General features: G+C 42.5%; 1 protein-coding gene across 2 annotated transcripts in view; it reads left to right on the forward strand.

The window, feature by feature from the left end:
- Positions 1-38: 38 nt before the first annotated feature.
- The window catches only part of LOC118321970 (capping protein, Arp2/3 and myosin-I linker protein 3-like), a 26,196-nt gene continuing 6,943 nt past the window's right edge, over positions 39-19,291 (forward strand). For both annotated transcript variants that reach the window (XM_035653544.1, XM_035653545.1), the window contains exons 1-31: positions 39-151; positions 3,027-3,121; positions 5,878-5,928; positions 6,033-6,092; positions 7,023-7,144; positions 7,304-7,398; positions 7,720-7,790; positions 7,915-7,988; positions 8,066-8,141; positions 8,221-8,309; positions 8,711-8,805; positions 9,205-9,291; positions 9,844-9,953; positions 10,054-10,131; positions 10,251-10,327; positions 10,812-10,916; positions 11,063-11,132; positions 12,474-12,555; positions 12,692-12,788; positions 13,016-13,070; positions 13,570-13,742; positions 13,856-13,924; positions 14,368-14,461; positions 15,481-15,579; positions 15,661-15,780; positions 15,861-15,974; positions 16,047-16,222; positions 16,378-16,465; positions 16,567-16,686; positions 18,822-18,888; positions 19,219-19,291. The exon at positions 19,219-19,291 is cut by the window's right edge and continues 124 nt beyond it. In XM_035653544.1, coding sequence (XP_035509437.1) covers positions 94-151; positions 3,027-3,121; positions 5,878-5,928; positions 6,033-6,092; positions 7,023-7,144; positions 7,304-7,398; positions 7,720-7,790; positions 7,915-7,988; positions 8,066-8,141; positions 8,221-8,309; positions 8,711-8,805; positions 9,205-9,291; positions 9,844-9,953; positions 10,054-10,131; positions 10,251-10,327; positions 10,812-10,916; positions 11,063-11,132; positions 12,474-12,555; positions 12,692-12,788; positions 13,016-13,070; positions 13,570-13,742; positions 13,856-13,924; positions 14,368-14,461; positions 15,481-15,579; positions 15,661-15,780; positions 15,861-15,974; positions 16,047-16,222; positions 16,378-16,465; positions 16,567-16,686; positions 18,822-18,888; positions 19,219-19,291 — 2,840 coding nt within the window. In that variant the 5' untranslated portion in view covers positions 39-93. The remainder of the gene's footprint in view (positions 152-3,026; positions 3,122-5,877; positions 5,929-6,032; positions 6,093-7,022; positions 7,145-7,303; positions 7,399-7,719; positions 7,791-7,914; positions 7,989-8,065; positions 8,142-8,220; positions 8,310-8,710; positions 8,806-9,204; positions 9,292-9,843; positions 9,954-10,053; positions 10,132-10,250; positions 10,328-10,811; positions 10,917-11,062; positions 11,133-12,473; positions 12,556-12,691; positions 12,789-13,015; positions 13,071-13,569; positions 13,743-13,855; positions 13,925-14,367; positions 14,462-15,480; positions 15,580-15,660; positions 15,781-15,860; positions 15,975-16,046; positions 16,223-16,377; positions 16,466-16,566; positions 16,687-18,821; positions 18,889-19,218) is intronic.

The raw sequence follows: 19,291 nt of genomic DNA on the forward strand, positions 1-19,291 counted from the left end.
AGAGAGAGAGAGAGAGAGGAGAGCCAGTGGGGAGGAGGTGAAGGAGGAGAGGAGGAGGAGGAGGAGGGGTGGCGATAGGAGAGAGGAACAGACATGGCTTCTAAGGAGATCACTGCCTCTGGTTTCGTGAGTGTGAGCAAGGATATGACAGGTGGGTAAAGACCGCCGCTTGGTTATTGTGCTCCGTGTGTGTGCGTGTTGTTGTTGCGGGTTATAACCGCGGTCACCCCCGGCGTGTCTGCGTTCATGCTCGGGATGCTTTTCCTCCGCGCGTCTGGCGGAGGCTGCGACCGAACAGACGCATTGGATGATAGTCATGAGCTACACCTTTCATTTTACCCTGAACCTTTCCGGGGCGGCTTCCTCCCCCCTCCCTCCCTTCTTCTTCTTCTTCTTGTTCTTCTCAGTGCATGTGAATTAGTTAATGTGCAGATGAATTATTTACAGTGCAGGGGAAATATACCTTGTTTGAAATCTGCCCCTCGGGGCGGATCAGGTAATAAAAACCCCCAGCCTTAGGCCAGAGAGGAAAAAGGGGCGTTGTGGGCATAATGGTTTGTACTCGTGGGTCTGATAGCGTTTTGTTCCCTGCACGTTTTCACCAACACACACTACCTCAGAGTGTGATTCCTCCCCTCTCTGAACCTCAACCCTTGAGTATTTTATCTTTGTTTTCCTGCAGCCTGTCCTGCTATAGTGATTGCGCGCGTGCGTGCTGCGTGCGTGTCCGTGCGAAAGTGAAGAGATGTGGGGACGGAGAGAGGCAGAATGCATGAGCCACGCAAACCCAACAGCGCGACAGAACGCACAAATATTGATCAAACAGCAACAGCTTACACATGTCAAAGTCACTGCCTCGGATTTAATGTCGTGCACGAGCGCAACACACGCGCACCACCACAGAAACACACACTCCACACATGCTCAGGGTATCCGGGACTCTGCTGCTGTGTTAATTACTCCTAATGGCTCTATTAGGCGCACTGTGATGATTAATCCAGTGGAATCCCTGCCTCTCCATTCAGTCACCTGCCGCGCGGCTGCACCGCCTCCTCGTGCCCTGCCTGCTCTGACTGACAGGTGGAGCACCGGGGCCACCGGGGCCATGGTGGTCAGCAGGCCTGCACAAGGTCACCTGAATGAGACCTTAGTCCTGATCTCCTCTCTGGATGGACATAGACTGTTGTCCAGTGTTATATCAATGTTATCAATCCACCTCTGGCTCTCACTACTCTCACTGACTGCAGGTGCCAACTGGCACCAGTTCGTTTTCAGAAGAGCATTTGTGTATGTTTTGGAAGTTTGGAAAGGAGGCCCAACACGCAGATACTGCTGCTGTGTACATTCGAAGAGCATTGGAAGGAGTATTCATATGCTTCACTTAAGAGTAGTAATACTACAATGTAAAAATACTCCAGTACACAAGTAAAAGTCAAAAACTTAAAGTAAATGTACAAAAGTGTTATCAGCAAAATGCACAAAAAGCATCAAAAAGTGCTAATTTTGTAGCACACTGTACCCTTTTAGTGTCATAATATTATATCATTGGATTATCAGCGATGCATTCAAGCGTATACAGCATTTTAATGTTGTAGCAGGTTAATGATGCCACCTTTAACTACTTTATATACTGTGAGTTGATTCTATTATTCATCATATTTCATTAACTGATTCTATGTGTTGTCTGTAAAAATCTACTGAAATGTAACTACTGCTGACAGACAAATGTGGAGGAGTTAAAATTCCTCTGTGGAAGTACGAAGTAGCATTGCTCCATAAAGAGTAAAACTTGCTTTACTATGTGCTGCGACTGTATCCACTCCCCCTGCCAAATCCCACCGTCCTGGCTTCAGAATCGATTTGCTCATAAAGTCGTCAGTCGGGATGCTGTGCAGCCACAGTAATGGAGAGGCTAAATCTTGTCATTCCTGCCAGCGACTGTATGTTTTTGAGATGGTGTGTCGGTGCTGTGTGTTCCAACTCCGTGAGTAAGACACTTCTGGCACGGCAGGCAGGTTATGTGCTGTATACATGTCGGAGGTCACAGCACTGATGGTGATGCTGCTTGACAGGAACAGTTCTCAGTGAATCATAGACACTGATGCTTGTATGTGTCATGTTGAAGGAGATTACGCTGAAGCATATTGTGAACCATTTTAATGATACCACAAGATACAGTGGCTCGGTGATAACATGGTCCTGAACTCATTGAGCAATACAGAAGGAGACTAACTGTTATATTTCCAGCCGTGATTAATCCAGACAACTACAGGCCATATTGCGTTTTGAAGCACATAATACCCTGTTAGTCTTTTTGCTTCAGTGTTGCATGCATATTGTATCAACTTATAATTATTAGGGATATATTCAGACTTAGAGTTGGCTGGATTATTCTATCATCTGAAATGTCACAACGAGTCTGTTCAAAATAAAAGCCTGACATATAATGAATACAGGCCTGCCCACCCAAAGGTCAGGGTGGGTTAGTTTGATTTTGATGTATTTGATATGTGTTGTGATACTGGGGTTTTGATCCCTGGCTGGTTTCAAACCAGATACACTACCGTGCCCCTCTAGAACATTGGGTTTTAAACCATTTACTATGAAATATGTGTGCTTATTACCACCAACTATCTTCCAAAGTGATATTTGAATGTACTTTTGCTCTACCTCGAAGGCAGTTATGCTACAAAATGAAAAATCAACTTGCGGAGAGAAATAATCTACAGTTAACATCACATCCCCGCACTCACTGCTCACACAACATTAATGTGACTGTGACAAACATAAATGCAGACATAATTTTCCCCGTGATAATTTACCTGCGTCTATCTGGAATGTAACACAAATCTAAGAGAGTACAGCATGCTTTTAAAAGTGCTCAGCAGTAATGTGTTTTTTTATTAAATGCTATAAAATATGCAAAAATGCTGGTTTGGTCCTTGAAAAGACTGAAACAGAGAGTTCCCTGTGTGTGCGTAAAGTTCTAACATTATTTGTCTATGTGTTGTGGCTTTTATCCACAGAAAGCATCAGGAAGATTGTTGATAAATCATCTATCAAGTTCATTCATGGCATAAAACTTGACACCAAAAATGGAAAAACAGAGGACAGAATACTGGTAAGTTAACTGTGGGCTGGGCTGTTATTTTAATGGGCCTCTGTGCTACAGTAACACTGGGTTGCTGATGTAGAAAAACGCCACAATCCTGCAGCCTAAGCAGTGTGTTGCATGCATCATGTATGTACAGTATCTTTGATGTTAACTTCCACTGCAGTGTTAATGGATCCATGACAGCGGAGGTAGAGGCTCTCCATGATTTACCAGGGAAGCGCCTTGCTTCTGAGGTCACATGCTAACTGCTCTATAACTGCTGCCCCTCTTCTGTGACTGCTGTTGGAGGATGAATATTGGATAGACAGTATCTGTGCGAGCGGCTGTGGACTCCTAGTAGGCAGTAGCAGCAGGGGGCTGAGCTGCTCACAGCCTTTGATTCTGGGGTGCTTTCATCAGAGAATATGGGGCAGAGATATAAAATCTCTATTAGAGTGAGTGAAGCTCAGCCAGCTATCTGGATAAAATCTGGGGCAATCACTTCTAACACTATGGACCAGAACTTAGATTGGTCCCTGGAAGAATGTATGTGTTTGCACAATGCACATGGTTTGACTTGTATAGGTGCATGAAAGCACACACCTCATGCACAGGGAGGGGTAACATACATTATATATATACACATACAGTACAAAGCAGGTTTTATTGATTGAGTGCAGTGAAGTGCAGCAATGAAACCACATGTCTGTATAGGCAAGGTCTTATACCATTCCCAACTGCAGTGAAGGCAGTGTGGTTTTTATACTGTTTAAAAGACTAAAGTTACTCCTGTTGCCCCTCCTGAAATCCCCTGATGAGCCAATGAGCTTTCATCCCCAGCCGAGCAAGCTTCAGCCTGGCAGAGCGACGCTTCCGCTCAATGGATGCAATGCTTTAATGATTCGTCGTGTGGCGAGGATGGGCGGTTAGGAGAGTTTCTGCATGTACATCCTTTGATATTCAGGCACTTTGATATGTCTATCTGCCCGAAACATCTTTCCAATAATCTCTTTCCAATCCACGTCTCATTTACTGCTTCCTCTTAAAAGCTGAACTGGAAAGCAAGAGTTCTCGCTCCTGCTGCGTGCATGTAGAAGACGGAGAAATCGATTGGAGTTTGATCAAATGCACTGGGTTAGCAAATTTTTGGGGGAGCTTAAATGCGTTAAGGTTGGAAGTGAGGAGTTGGATGAGTCGAAGCTACTTTAAGGTCGTGATGGGTGGTTTTGCTCTGTCACTGCAGGTCACATGAATTTATCTTCAGCTTGATGTCTTCCTCACCCAAAGTGTCAAACAATAGAAGATTAGAATATCTGTCCTGTAGCAGCTCTCCTGCATAATTATACGCCACAATAAGCGTGATGTGTGTATGGTCGCTCTTTGATGTGAAATACTTGGATGAGTCTCTCTCCTGCTGCATCAGCATGATTTACTCCTGTTTACTCACTCGCTCTCTCTCAACTACCTCCCGTAACCCCGACTCATCACCGTAATGTGATACAATCTGGTCTTTTTAATCAACTCCTTCAGACACGCACATCACCTCTCTCTCAACCCCCCTCTCTCTCTTTCCATCATGCACATTTTGAGTGACCACTTTTCAGACACCACGCTTGCTGTGTGGGTGTAAGAGGCTGTCAGTGTGTGGTTCTGACAGGCCTGTGTCAAGCTCCTCTCTCAAAAAACACATACAGTGGAGTGGGAGAGCTGTAATTTAATTACTGCTTTTCATTGGGGAGAGACACATGGAGGGGGGGGGGCTGTGTCCTGAGGGAGTGTTTTAGCAGGGCCATCAGAGAGAATGGAGTAAATGATTGAGAGCGACGGAGCAGAAGAGGAGAAGAAAAAGAGCAGAGGGCAGTACTCAGGGGCTGGTGGAGAGCAGCCAAATGCCAAAAAATCACTACTCTTTGTTTGCCTTGATGGAGAGGGGGACTGACTTTTTTAGGGTGTGTTTGCAAAAAAAAAAAAAAAAAGACTTGCCGCTCTTGAACAAGAATCGGGGCAGAATCAGATTTATCCAACAGCTGCATGACACAAATGTTTCCATGCCCAGAATAAGTGGGTGCAGGCGCAGGAATGCTGCATGTGCTCGCTCAGATAGAGATGCACAAATAAGCTCTCTGTTTGCTTTCAAATTGCCAGTCACGTCCAAACTCCCATCAACTTTCCATTGCACTAAAAATGATCCCACACACTTCAGACTGCAGACAGCAAATTAGCAGAGGTAGTGTAGCAAAAATGCTAATTTGGCATGCTGACCCACCATGACCGGCATTTCTGGTTCTGGAACAGATCCAATGACTTGAAATGTGCAGAAAAACAACATTTACTACAGAAACTGGGCAGTTCTTCCCTTTAAGTGTTAATATTAAAGATCTAGGGAGATGCTGAATGACCAGAAATGATTGCCTGTTAAGCCCAGAGCCACACTGTATGTCTCAAATTAAATATAGGAGCCACTTTCACGTTTGCCCACAGCAGACGTAATGTAACGCTAATGATATTACATCTCGTATTTGTGACAATGTGATTAAAACATTGCAGCATGTCATAATTTCTCAGCTCGTATCCTAGTATGTTAATCTATTAATGTTAGACAACGTGCCTCTGACATAGAGGGCTTTTAGCTCGATCAATACATGAATATATAGAGGACTCCTCATTTCCCTCTCGTCATTACCATGGAAACCCCTGGGACTATTTTCTCCCCATGGGGACTGTGACTGTGCAGTGAACTTTTCCGTAATCTTGATTCAATTTGCTCTACTCCCTTGTTTTAGGTCCTCACAACATGGCGTCTCTATTTCTTGGCGCCAAAGATTCCTGCTAAGGTACTTCTTACCGCTCTCTGTCTCCAGTTACCATACAGTATGAAGCTCTTTCTTTCACATTGCCTGCTGAAATCTTTCTTTGTCGACTGTATCTGTGACAACAGGTAGAAACCACATTCAACTTCTTGGAGATTAGAGCTTTGAATTCCCATCCTGAGCACCAGGTGAATTTTAACATCAATATTGAACTCTGAATGCTCTTCACTCCAGTGTTACAGCTAATTGATTGTCTGCAAGTTGAATAACGAAGTGATTACATCACTTCGGCCTTTAAAGAATGACAAACCACATTTAAAGCATTTATCAAAACACCAACAGTGACAGTCAAGGCTCTCTTATTAACTATTCTGGCAATGAGAAAAACTGTACAAACATTATCATTAGGGTGGGAAGGAAGGCCAGAAAAGGAGGATTTTGTGTTTGCTTTGTGCTCAAGGGCAGGTAGTCTGAAAGTTTTGGGAGAACATGAAAAGGTCTTTTGATTTTCATTTTTTTTTTTTTATATTTATTTGCTTGCAATATTAATTACAGAAAATGAAATCAACTGCTCACAAATGAGAAATTATGGCTTTAGTGTGCACCACAGATTATAAAAGTGCACTTTGCCATTTGCAGAGGACGACATTTTTGTCTGGTCTTTTTAAATGTTTACTGAAGCGTCCATATCTAGATCTATCTGTTATATAAAAAGATAATTAATGACAAAATAATATGGCTACATGGGAGAAGTTATAATTATTGAAAATACTGGGCGTGAATAAATACTGTCTCTGCTTATAATTACATTATAATGTGCTATATTTTTATATACTTTTTATAAATTCTAAATAGGGATCTAAGTAAACTCTTACCAATTTAAGTTTTGCCTTTTAATGTGTATATCTTTATTCTATCTTTAATATTCCATTTATGTGAGTAGGTTTAAATTGCGTTATGTCTTATGTGTAGTAGTTATTAATGGTAAAACGAACAAACTCAGTACTATATTTTGAGATATTAGGGGGAAGAAGGTGCAGTTTTTTTAATGCTGGGGAGGGTGTTGTCCTCCTCCTCCCCACCCCAATCGTTTTCATACAGTTCTATTTTCTGTGCAGGTCATTATCGACACTGACAAGTCCAGCTACTCCCTGAGGTTTGAGTCACGCGAACACCTCAATCATGTGGTCAGCCATATTAATTTCGCTCTGTCTCGAATATTCAACAACTCCATCTTTGCGTAAGTGTCAGTTTCTCACAGGAAAGAAACATCAGAATAAATCACATGTCTGTGCAGTGGTAGATAATCAGAAAGTTTAAAGAAGAATGACCTTTATTTATCCAATAATCAAAAGATAAATGATTCCTTACAGTATCTGTGATTCTTTTATCTTTGCAGCCCTTCCATCTGTCATTCAGACAGTGACCTTTCTGAGGGCAGCAGGAAGTATTCGCCCAGCTCAGAGACTTCAGTGGAAACCCAGAGGGCCTGTGGTAAGAGACATTATCATCAAACATGGGAATTTGCACATGCGTACACACGCAGTCTCACACTCAGATAGGGGCATACAAACTGCGCACAAATTGGCAGACTCAAGAGGAAGTTGTCTCACATGCTCCACAAATGGTCTCCCAGATGTTCTTTTTAAAGTGCTCCGTCACACAAATAAAAGACTGATAATTTGGACAAATGTTTCTGTGCCCATTTTCCTCCATTTTCTCTCCTGTTATTGCCGAAGGAAGCAGCTGTTCACATCAACTCATTCATCTTTTTTTTTCTCTCCCTTGTTTTTCTCCCCCGCCTGCCTCTCTCAGGAGGCTTCTCGGAGACGTACTCCGCTCTGTGCGACTATAATGGCATCAGCTGCAAGGAGGAAGTGCAGTGGGTAAGAGCTATGGGACTGGGCCTGTGTCGCTGTGAGTGCTTTTGAGTGTTACGTACAGCACTGTGCGCAAAATGAGGGGGTCATATACTGCAGCAAACAGGCTCATGGGTAATGTTGCTCCTAGGATGTGGACACCATCTATCACTCCCAGGACAACCGAGAGTTTAACCTGCTGGACTTCAGCCACTTGGAGAGCAGGTGAGGGACGGAGAGCGGTCAAACACTATTACCTCCAAAATATGCTACCTCATTTACCTCGGATTTATCTTTTCCAGGGATTTGGCGGTGATCGTCGCATCGATGGCGTACAACACCTGGTTCACTAAACTGTACTGCAAAGACCTGCGCATAGTAAGGACAAATGTCTCTGGTTTTACTTTGCTGCACAAACAGGTCAAAAGGTTAGTTGAAATGTTTCTTTTTCCTTGAGGGGTCAGAGGTCACCGAGCAGGTCCTGCACACGGTCAGCAAATCCTCCAGCCTGGAAGAGATTACTCTGGAGAACGCTGGGTTAAAATCGTGAGTTTCTGGCACCTCTCTTTGACTTTTCATCTGTTCAGTCTTCTATACACTCTGTTTGGTCAAAAGGGTACATGAAGATCAGTTTACTTGTCACAAGGAGGGCCAGGGGTCACTTAATGCTGTCTGTGGCTCTGAAGGGAGCTTTCTACTGTCTGAATCATCATCCTGATAATGAGAAGTGTAGGATCCAGTGTTTTTAGAGCTCACCCCATACCTGTAGACTAAAAGCCAGGATATATCAGACTCTGCTGCACACAATTTGACCATTCTTCTTTTTAAACTATCTCTTGTGAATCATAACAACAGTGTAATGCTGAATTGCTACAGTGCCCCTTCAAATGCTTGTCTGTATTTACAACCTGTGTTTTTCTATATGAAACTATGGACCCACTTTACAGAGATTTTCCACAGAAGATGTCAGCTGCTCTTTCAGAGAACCCTGCTTCTGTTATCCACTCACTCAACTTGGCCCACAACTCTCTGGACAACCAAGGTACAATGAAACGTCAACTTCGTGTCTCTGCAGCTGAAGTCTGAAGTTTAATTATGTATTTCAGTTACAGTTTTCATATTTGATGAAACCACCAGGGAAGTAAAATAACATTGAAGCAAAAAGAACATACACACTAAAACGAAGAAAAGATTTAAAAAAGGTTTGGGTTGGGGACTGCCCCATTAAGACTTGGTCAAGCATAGGTGCCAAACATCCAGAACACTTTTTCGAGTTAAATGAGCAAAGCTGTTACATTTGAATGATGAAAAGAAAAAAAATTCTGCCTTTGATCATGCCCCACATTAATGCTCGTTGGTGGTTTTACAAAAAACTCTTTCAGAATAGTCTAATTTCTGATATGACAATTTTTTTTATATACCTCTTATATGCACGCTGCAGGTGTGTCAAACCTTATCCAGCAGGTGTGTCGCCTCAGCAAGGGGCTTCGTCTCCTGAACCTCTCCAAGACCTCACTCACCTCCAAAGGTTTGTCCCTCTCTATTTCCGTTCTTCTCGTCTAGTCTAATTCAATAATGTCAATAAAGTGTGACCAGAGTTTGGAGTATTTCCCACAATGCAAGACAGGAGCTCACCAAAAAGAAGTGGAAAATAGTGAAATAAAACCAATAGTTTTTATAAAGCTGTAGCTGATTGAGCATCTCTCAGAGTTTGGGTTAGATGATATGTTAAGAAATATAAAACCTCCAAAGCCCCAGATAATTCTCTCTCCAGAAGAGCTTTGTTTCATGTTTTGGCCCCTGCTACGACTCCGTATTGACTTAGTGTATGATGCCTTGTGCAGCCCTGCAGGCAGCGTGCCTCCTGTTACTGTCTCATCTTACCTTGTACCCAGTGGAGAATTTAAATACTACAGTGAAGCAGGCAGATACGATGCACTGCTTCCCATTACATCCACTGATACCTGCCGCTGCAGATGTGTATGAATAATGTAGGGATGCAAAATGTTTTGAGAGTGTTCTCTGTCTTTTAATCTTGTACAGCCCCCCCCCCCCNNCTATCTCTCTCTTTCTCTCTCAGGAGTGGTGTCTCTCTCTCAGGCCCTGTGCTCCAGCGATGAGTACTCCAACTCTCTACTGCACCTGGACCTGAGCAAGAACCCCGGGGTCCTCTCGGGAGAGGATGCCTCGGTCAGAAAGCGCAACCCATCTGGAAAAAAAAACTCCATTATGCTCCATTTATACACCACTTTTCTAGCTTAATATGACATCTCTCTCCTTCTGTTTCCAGAACTTGTATCTCTTTTTGTCGCAGCCCAACTGCCTGGTCCATTTGGATCTGTCAGGCACAGATTGCTCTGTGGACTCTGTGAGTATTTAATGGCTGAGGACGATTGAATGTTTATGTGTAGCATTTAAAAAGAAATGCATTTCTTTCTGTGCAATGCTCAGCCTAGATTAACCCTCTCCACCCTGTGTCTCATGCAGCTATTTGGGGCTCTTCTGAGGGGGTGTTGCGCTGATCTTTCCTTTCTGAATCTTTCCAAAAATTCCTTCTCCCACAGGTTAGTTACATCTTTAAGATTACCTCAACAATACAGGCAGCAGCAAAGCCAAATATAACACCCTTATTTCACCTTAAAAGCTTCCATCCTCCCTCTCTCATCATCCGTTCACTCTCACTCCTTTTTTGTCATCATCATCTTTTGCTTAATGGGAAATCAGAAATGAGCTTTGTGGGAATCACTGGAACATTCTGTTTCCTCTCAGTGGGTGTGTCTACTGCCGTTTAAAACCAGAACTCTCAGCGCTGTCTGCATAGATAAGACTCATGAATATTTAAGCAGAGCTATCTATCATTTGACCCAGCTCGCTCCCTCCCCTTACACCAAAGCAATATTCACTCTGTTTCTCATTCTATGTCAGTGCTCTGCACTCATATTTACCCAGCATGTCAACAGTGTGACTTCATCTCTTTCTGTGTGGCCCGATCTCTATATGTCCTCACCTCTACATTTCCTCTTTTTCATCCCTTTTTTTTTCCAATAGAAAAGTCAAGGACACGCTGCCGCTGTTCCGTCAGTTCTTCAGCTCTGCCTTCAGTCTCACTTATGTCAGTCTGGCCTCTATGAAGCTACCCCCTGATGTTCTGAGGTACTCGCCACGTCTCTTCTCATTCTCCGTTCAAATCTGCTTCCTTTTATCCAAACTCCTCTGGATAAAGGCAGATTTGAAGCATATGGATATACACAGCTTCCTGTCCTTGTCTTTTCTCACTCACTCCTATACGTCCTCCACAGGGCTCTCCTAACAGGGTTAACCTCCAATCCTCATATCAACGACCTTCATCTGGACATCAGTAGCTGTGAGGTAAGAGCTCATTGCTACATCTGCAGTGGAGTCTGAGCTTAAGTTAAAGGGATAGTTCGGCATTTTTTCTCCTTTTGCAGTTTCACGGTATTCTGAATCCTGACTCTATGGACTCAAATAAGGGTCAATAGGGTTGTGAGCTTGTGGAAGGATGTTCACAAATAATTTAGAAGTTTATGGTACATCAGCTATTGTTAAACCTGTGGGAAAAAAATAAATTTGTGAATGCGTACTACAAAGTATTTTTTGTAGTTAAAATAAAATGTCTAAAATGTAGACTGTGAACATCCGAGTACGGATTCAAAGCGGAAGACTATGTCTGAAACTCAAAGTTCCCACACTTTGCGTGACACCGAAGTCACACGTAAACAGACACATATAAGTCACAAGTACTCATTTTGCAGCTGAAGTCAGTGCCAAACACACTCACAGTTTCTACTAATTCTTTTAGCCATTCTCATCCATTCAGAAAAACAGGTTTACAAAGTGTGATTCACAACTACAGACAGAAATGTACTATATAATTGTCCTAGCCTAACTCACTGGCAGTAGTGGAAGTATTCTAATCATTTATTAAAGTAGCAATACCCCAATGTAAAGTAAAGTTATTGTATTAAAAATGTAAAAGTAAAAATACTGAACTATAATCAGCAAAATTCACTGATTATGCAGTGTTATACTATATAATAATGGATTCATTTTACTGATGTATTATTATGTAAGCAGCACTGAGATCATATTTTATGAGCTGATCACATATATTGTACATCACATATTAACCTGTAAATTAACTAGTAACTAGTTCTCAAATAAATATAGTGGAAAAAATATGATATTACTCGGAAATGTATTGAAGTACAGGTATTGTAGCGTAAATGGAATTATTCTGTGAAGTACGAGTACTTCAGAACTGTACAGTGCTTGAGTAAATATACTTTGTTAAGTTTAGGTAGTTAGTTAATTTTACTACTAAGCAGGTTGATTCAGTGATATCATACTTTTTATCACTTCCTGTTTGTGTTTATATAGCTTTGATGTTGGAAACAGCCCTCCCAGGTTAATAGGATATTTGAATATTTACTTGTTTCAGCAAAAAAAAAGCTAAGCTAACAGGTAGCAGAAGATGTTTTCCCACTGAGCAGAGCTGCTGCAGATCACAAGCAAAGCAGAGCTCATCATTCAACAAACCTTCAGACTGCTTGCAGAGACATAAAAAAGCATCCATAAATCTGCCTCACTGTGGAAAAATAGAACAATTCCCCAAAGACTCAACCTAAAATGACTCAGATTCATACCCGTGCATATATTAGTTTTCCCTTCTCTCTCCCTCTCTGTCTCCAGCTGAGGTCTGCGGGAGCTGCTGTAATCCAGGAACTCTTCCCCAGAGTCTCCTCTATCGCCACTCTGGATATCTCAGACAACGGTACAGTGGCATGCTTCAACACCTCCCGCTGTGACCTTGACTTTCTGTCCTCAGGCAGGCGATGTTTGAGTGGGCTGTTAATGAATCCAGCCGTGTTGAGCTCTATATATATATATGTGTGTGTGTGTCTTGACAGGTCTCGATGCAGACTTGCTCACGGTACTGCCAGCCCTCTCTAGACACCCCTCCCTCAAACACCTTCATCTGGGCAAGAATTTCAACATCAAAAACAGGTGCTGCCATGCTCCATGTCACGCTTTACTGCAGTTATGAGTATCTGCGTGTGTGTGTGTGTGAATACAAGGGCGCGTGCACTACACATGCCAGCTTGAATATACTTGTTTGTGATTTAACTTCCGTTTTCATAAGTGACTGCCGCTCCCCGGGTCGACAGCTCGCTGGCAGCAGGAAATGACTCGTGCCAGCTCATCCAGCCTCGTCTCTGTGTTTGTGTCTGCAGGGTTCTGGATGAAGTCCTGCAGAAGCTGGTTCAGCTCATACAGGAGGAGGAATGCGTGAGTGAGAACACAGGAAATGTCCACACTCATAGAAAATACTAATTTAACAGTTTGGATAAGGGGAAAATAATACACTTGTTTGACTTAAGGAACAGTTAAGACTTTTTCACATTCATTTCAATAAAAGTCTCATCTGACATGTATATCCAGCTGATATTCATGGACACATTATTTTTGCATGATGTTTCACTGTGGATGTGTCACTGTATCATTAATTATTACTGTTTCTCTGTTACCCTTGCAGGCACAGTGTCTATATTACTACACACATATTGTAAATAATTCATATATACGGCATGTAAAGTCATATTGGCGAGCAGTCACATCACTCTGCGATAAATTTCACCACTGCACTTAATCCTCACAGTTCCCCTGTCCCCTCTTCTCTTTCCACTTGCTTTTTTCTCAACTTTATTTCTTCCTAAATCCCCCCAACACACACACACACACACACTCTAACACTCTTTCCACCTCTGTTTCCCCTCTGCCTCACCAGGCCCTGCAGTCTCTGTCCCTGACTGAATCGCGCCTGCGCTCTCGGGGCACCGTGCTGGTCAACGCCCTGGGCAGCAACACCTGCCTGAGAAAAGTGGACCTGAGCGGGAACAACATGGACGACATCGGAGCAAAGATGCTGAGCAAAGCCCTGCAGATCAACACCACACTCAGGTGAAGGGACAAGAATGTAGAGAGGGCATATATCTCCTTTTTCTGCAGTATAACCTGTGCACTACTGTATATGGAGGTTTGTATTCAGTGTAACTCACGACTTTGCCCTGCAGGAGTGTGACATGGGATCGCAACAACACCTCCGCAGCAGGATTTCTAGATGTGGCCCGAGCCCTGGAACAGTAAGAGCATTAAAACATCATCAACATGAAGTCTTTATATGCACGCTAGAATTTAGTCAATAAATGAGAGGAGACTCTATACATCTGCTGCGAGAACCGTATTGATTTTTAAGAGACTGTGATAAATTTACCTTCTATTTTAGAGCGTTTAAACACACTGAAATTTGCAACGTGAGCCGAGCAAATTGTTGCTTTCCACTTCGCTATCTTAAATGGTCCAGAGTTACCTTTAGGCTATGGATGACATGGTTGCAAAGATCAAAGTATTACTCACTCGTTGCATGGATATTTTGGGATGAGTTCTGTCCATTGGGGATATTAACCTTAACTAACCTTTGAATCTGTAACCCACTTTATTTTCTCTCTTTCGTCCGTCACTGTCTCCTTCAATAACGCGACCCCTCCTCTGGTCTTACTTCCTCTTCTGCTCTTTCCTCTCTCAGTAATTTCACCTTGCAGTACATGCCTCTTCCCCTAAGTGACATCAGCCAGGCATACCGCAGCGCCCCTGAGAGGACAGAGCAGGCACTGACCAAGGTTGGCATTGACAAAGTCATTGTCAGAAATAAAAACTTAAACAGGTTAAGTGGGATTAGATTACTTGGTTGGGGTTTGCAACAGACCACTTTTATCGTGTTGTTTTAGTGATGTAATTTGCACTTGAACCATAAAGGTATCAAGTGGCTTGCATCAGAAATTAGCAATTTAGGTTTCAGAGAGAAAAACTGTATTCGAAAACATAAAAGACAGAGCAAATATGAGGCTTTGTGAGTTGTATGTCAGTGGAGGTGAAAGTAAATGAAAGTTAGTGATGATCAGTTTAGCTGCTGCTGGAGGCTGATGTTACTGTTAAGTACAAGTTTAACCTGAAATAACATGAGCACCATATATAAAAGTAGGAAGGGAAACATCAGCAAAGTAGAATTTCTGCCAGAGGAGATTAATATTTTAATTTAGGCTTTAGGTAAAGATGCTGTACTTAAAGGCTGATGCAAAAAAATTAAAAATAAAAAACCCCAGCACCCACACCTTTCTCCATCAAAGTGCTGCAGTCATTACTGTAATTATTATTGGATGGATGGATGGTGGCAGCCTTACATAGTGAGAAGAGGTTGGCAGATGTAAATCACACAGTGGATACTCAATATATGGCCAGTGTGGTCCAAATCAATAATTGATCAATTCATTTGTTTCTTTTGTTTGATGTGTTTAACTTACATTTTATTTCATCAGTGCTTAGGACAAAAATAAATAAACAAAAACTATAAATATATAAAAGAAAGGTGTTGCTCTTAGGCTTACAGCAGCTGTTAATCTTTGTGCATTTCTAAGGTCTTAAAAAGGTTTGTAAGATGGATTCTGTCTCAGCCTGAAGGTGCTTTTAGGAAACAGAAATGTAAACTATAAAATGATATAGCAGCCTCTCTTCTGCATCCTTTTACTCTGCTTCATTGCACTTTGCTCTGCAACAATCTGCCTGTTGCATCATCTTTTCTGCCTGTTTTTAAGGCCAGTTTATGTCCGTGACTCTCCTCTTCTTCCTCTCTGCTGCACAGATCCAGCGCGCTCTGGTGAGGAACAACCAGACCCAGCGATTCTCTCAGAGACAGGCCCTGCGGCTGCACCAAGGCCTTGTCACAAGCACTGCCGAACAGGTAGCACTTATCTGCGTGTGTTTATGAGTGTTTTATGTGTGTTCGGTGCTGGTAACACTCCCCCGCCTGTCTGTTTCCAAGGTGATGGAGCGCCTCTGTGTGCGTGTCCAGCAGCAGGTGTGTGTGTTACGAGGCGTTGGAGAAATGGAAGAGATTCAAGCTGCTAAACAAGTGCTAAAAGAGGCCAGGAACTCCCGCGCTGTGAGTGATGTGAAATGTATGAGCGTAGTATTTATATTGCTGTCACACACAAATGTGAATTGCATTTTTTTCCCTCCCAGCTGTACCCTTCACTGTGTGAGCTGGCTCATGTGCTGTCCGTGGACGGGCCGGTGCGGCAGAGACTGGACTCTCTGGCTGGTGAACTCGCCAAAGCTGCTGACAAGGAGCTTCAGGTAGATCTAACAGCCTCTTTTTAAGCCATGATTCGTCACTGATAAGTTACTGATCGCTGGCGTCCTCTGCAGGTAATCGTTGACTCAATGGTGTCCCTGTGTCGCGAGCTCTGCCCTTTGTCCTCTGCTGCAGCAGAGAGGTTGAGTCCTACGCTCTCGTCCGTCTCCGAGCGTGTGTCCATCCCTCGTTCAGCCATCCGGACGGCTCTGATGGAAAGAGCGGCACAGGACATTCACCGAGCCTTAGAGTAAGAGAAAGATGTAGAAAAGGGAGAGGGGAGAGTAGCAGTAAAGGCCTGCAGCAAAAAGTCAGAATTTGATAAGCTGGTTATTGATTTCCTCTCACTTTTACCAAACCTCTTCCCGTCTGTCTCTCCCTTTCCTCTAACCCAATCTCCTGCAGAGAAGTGAAGCTGTCGGTGGTTTCCTATCTCACCAACTCCATCGTGGACCAAATACTGCAGGAGCTCTACGCCACCCATAAGACCCTGGTAAATACAAAGCACTTGTTGTAAAATATATTATGCATCTAAGACAAAGATAAAGCAATTGAGTGGGTGTCGAAGGCACTGAAGAATGCTGTCTGTCTCAGACCCGGCAGGTGTCTCATCTTAAACGCTGGGAAGGGGCATGTGAAGATGGGACGGGCTGGAGGTTTAACAGACACAGAGACTCTCTGGACATCACTGACGAGGAGCTCAGCACCAGCATAGTGAGTGTGACTATACTGATGTGTCCATTTTCCCATACAGTTGAAGTCATGGACAGTTACACTCCAGTCGTCTCTTGTTGCAGTTTTGCCTGCAGCAATCTCTGTGTGGTGGTTTTCTTGCTTGCATCCAAAATTATTTTAAAGAGATTTAAAAGGATTTTGCCCAAGTGTAATATTGTATAATTCGCTATATTTCTTGCTAATATAAAACAAATAAGGAACAAGCCCAAAAAAAATACACTGCTTCCACCTCTAGCATTTGCTTTGTCACTGAAAACCTTCTGTATTAATTGTCAATTTTAGAGTCATAAAATATTGTATTATGTTCTTTGAACTCTCTCCAGAACCCTAATATAGTATTAGTGTGACTTTACCATATGATATTCCAGTCCTCCTTAGTTATCTCCAGGCCTCATTCTATATCCCATTTTTCAGTTGAGTAGTTTTGGGGGTTTTGTGTTCTATTGTAAAATTGTGATATTACATTTAGTTTTTAATCTTTTATGACTAAATTAAGGTCACTGTCCTCTGCATGTTTACCATATAAATCAGCTTGAGCTCTGCTACTAACCAGAAAACAGTGGTTCAGTTTTGGCAAAGCTTGGAGGAATTGATGGATTTTCCTCTGGGGTCTGGCATTTGAAACACTGTACTGACTTCCTTGACAGGAACACTAAAGGTCAGAATATGAAAAAGCCCTAAGTCCTGGAGACTTTTCAACAATATTTGGATTTATGATGTAATGTCAGTTCAATTGTGTTTTGGCCTTTAGAAGCTTTTCACTCATTGACTTGATTAAAGTCTAAATTTCGGGCCTATAATTCTTACACCATAAGCCTGAGAGGCAAATCAAGTAATACATGGTTCCCAAGGCCTAAAAGGGACAGTGTAAGTGAAGTTGGTGTAAATTGATTTGGTTAGTCCTGTACTATGTACCCTCATACAGTACTATATTGACTACCAAAGTTTTAAAAACTTCTCTCTATTTTTATAAGTTGACAAAATAGTTATCTTTTTGATCAAATTATCTGAATTCCCAATCCCTTCCCTTCCCTGTATTTACACTAGTTTTACACATTCTCCGTCCTCTTTTCTTTTTTTCCTGACCTATTTCTCATCAAATTACAGCCTTCCCTTTCATCTATTATGTATAAAAAACTAGTTTCTTACTAAATCTTTGCTGAATGATGACTAGAATGTAGAAAAACTGAGCAAACCTGTAAAAGAATGAATTGTAAATCTATGTTGACACACTAAAAGAGCAGCTCAATATTTACAAGACAGCAAGTACAACTGCAGGAATAAAATGTTTCTCTGACATTATCTCAAGAATCTGCCATAAGCCCTGGGCCCTTTTCATCGCCATTATTTCAGTCGTTACCCCTTCATATGCTTCTGGCCTTGATGTCTCAGTTAAAACCTGCCAGGAATTTACATTCTTTTGTAAAACTGAAAATATCATTGCATCTATTGCACTCTATTACTCTGGCTTTTGCTGCTAATGTGGTTTTATACCTATTTTACTCTACTGTTTTTTGGAAACAAAAAGTGTCTTAAGAAACCAACAGCTTACTGTTTGGATATAATGTCCCCTAGTATTACCTCAGACAGATTTTGGAAATTGGTGTGACAGCTTTCTCACCACAGGTTATCTACACACTGTTTTCAAACAACCAGCAGTGCAACAGCTCTTCATAAAACCTTCCCTTAAGTTGTAAATCATTTCCATCCAGTCTCAATATTTTTGATCAGTCTTATTCTGGTTTCAGGAAATTTAAACAGTTCTGAAAAATCCAGTAGTGAAGATATTGGACTGAAGTGGTGGACCAACCAACAGACTGACACTGCCTTAGAGTCATGCCACTCGCATGTCTAAACTCAACCAGCTATCTGCCAACAATCAGTGCAATCTTTCATACTGACTTTATGTCCCAGTGTGTGTTCATTTGTATTGTCTGTTTTCACATGTTCAATTTGTAAGCCTTAGCTTGAAACCTGTACAGCACTTTCCACTGACAAAAGCACTGAAAGAGGACTTGTATCATTTGTGCAACTTGACATGTTTACTTGTTTCTACTTGTACTCTAGTACTATCTCTCAGCATCTCAGTATCTTTTTTTCTTTTTTTCTCCCAGGACACAATAGCCATTAAGAAGCGCAGCTCGAGAACAAGACGAATACGACCTGTCTCCACCAGGCTGAGTGAGTACTGCTTTACATCCTCTTATCCTCCTCTCTCCACTCTTTCCTATCGAGCTCTGACCCCATCCTGTCTCTTTCAGGGCACCATTAGTGTGTTTTCTGTTGACTCTCTTTTTTCCCCTTTCCCGTCTCTCCATCTGACTCTCTGTTAATGGCTGTTTCAATCTGGCCGAAGCCAGATCTGCGCCAGTGTATCTCAAAGCGGTCGCCGATTGTTTTAAAGTCGACGGAAATGATGGCTCCCTTTGATTCCCACGTCTTGACTGTACCTTCTCGGTTCCTTGTCCTCACATCCTCTATAATCCTTTCATCACTCTCCACTGCTATCAGGTCTGTGCGACGACTCCAGCTCTTCTCCACCCCCCTCTGTGCCATCATACTCCTCACCACTATCCCGCTCGGC

The sequence above is a fragment of the Morone saxatilis genome, unplaced genomic scaffold (assembly GCF_004916995.1).
Source record: "Morone saxatilis isolate NCDOM2014 unplaced genomic scaffold, NCSU_SB_2.0 Contig12, whole genome shotgun sequence".
In the NCBI taxonomy this organism is placed as follows: Eukaryota; Metazoa; Chordata; class Actinopteri; family Moronidae; genus Morone; species Morone saxatilis.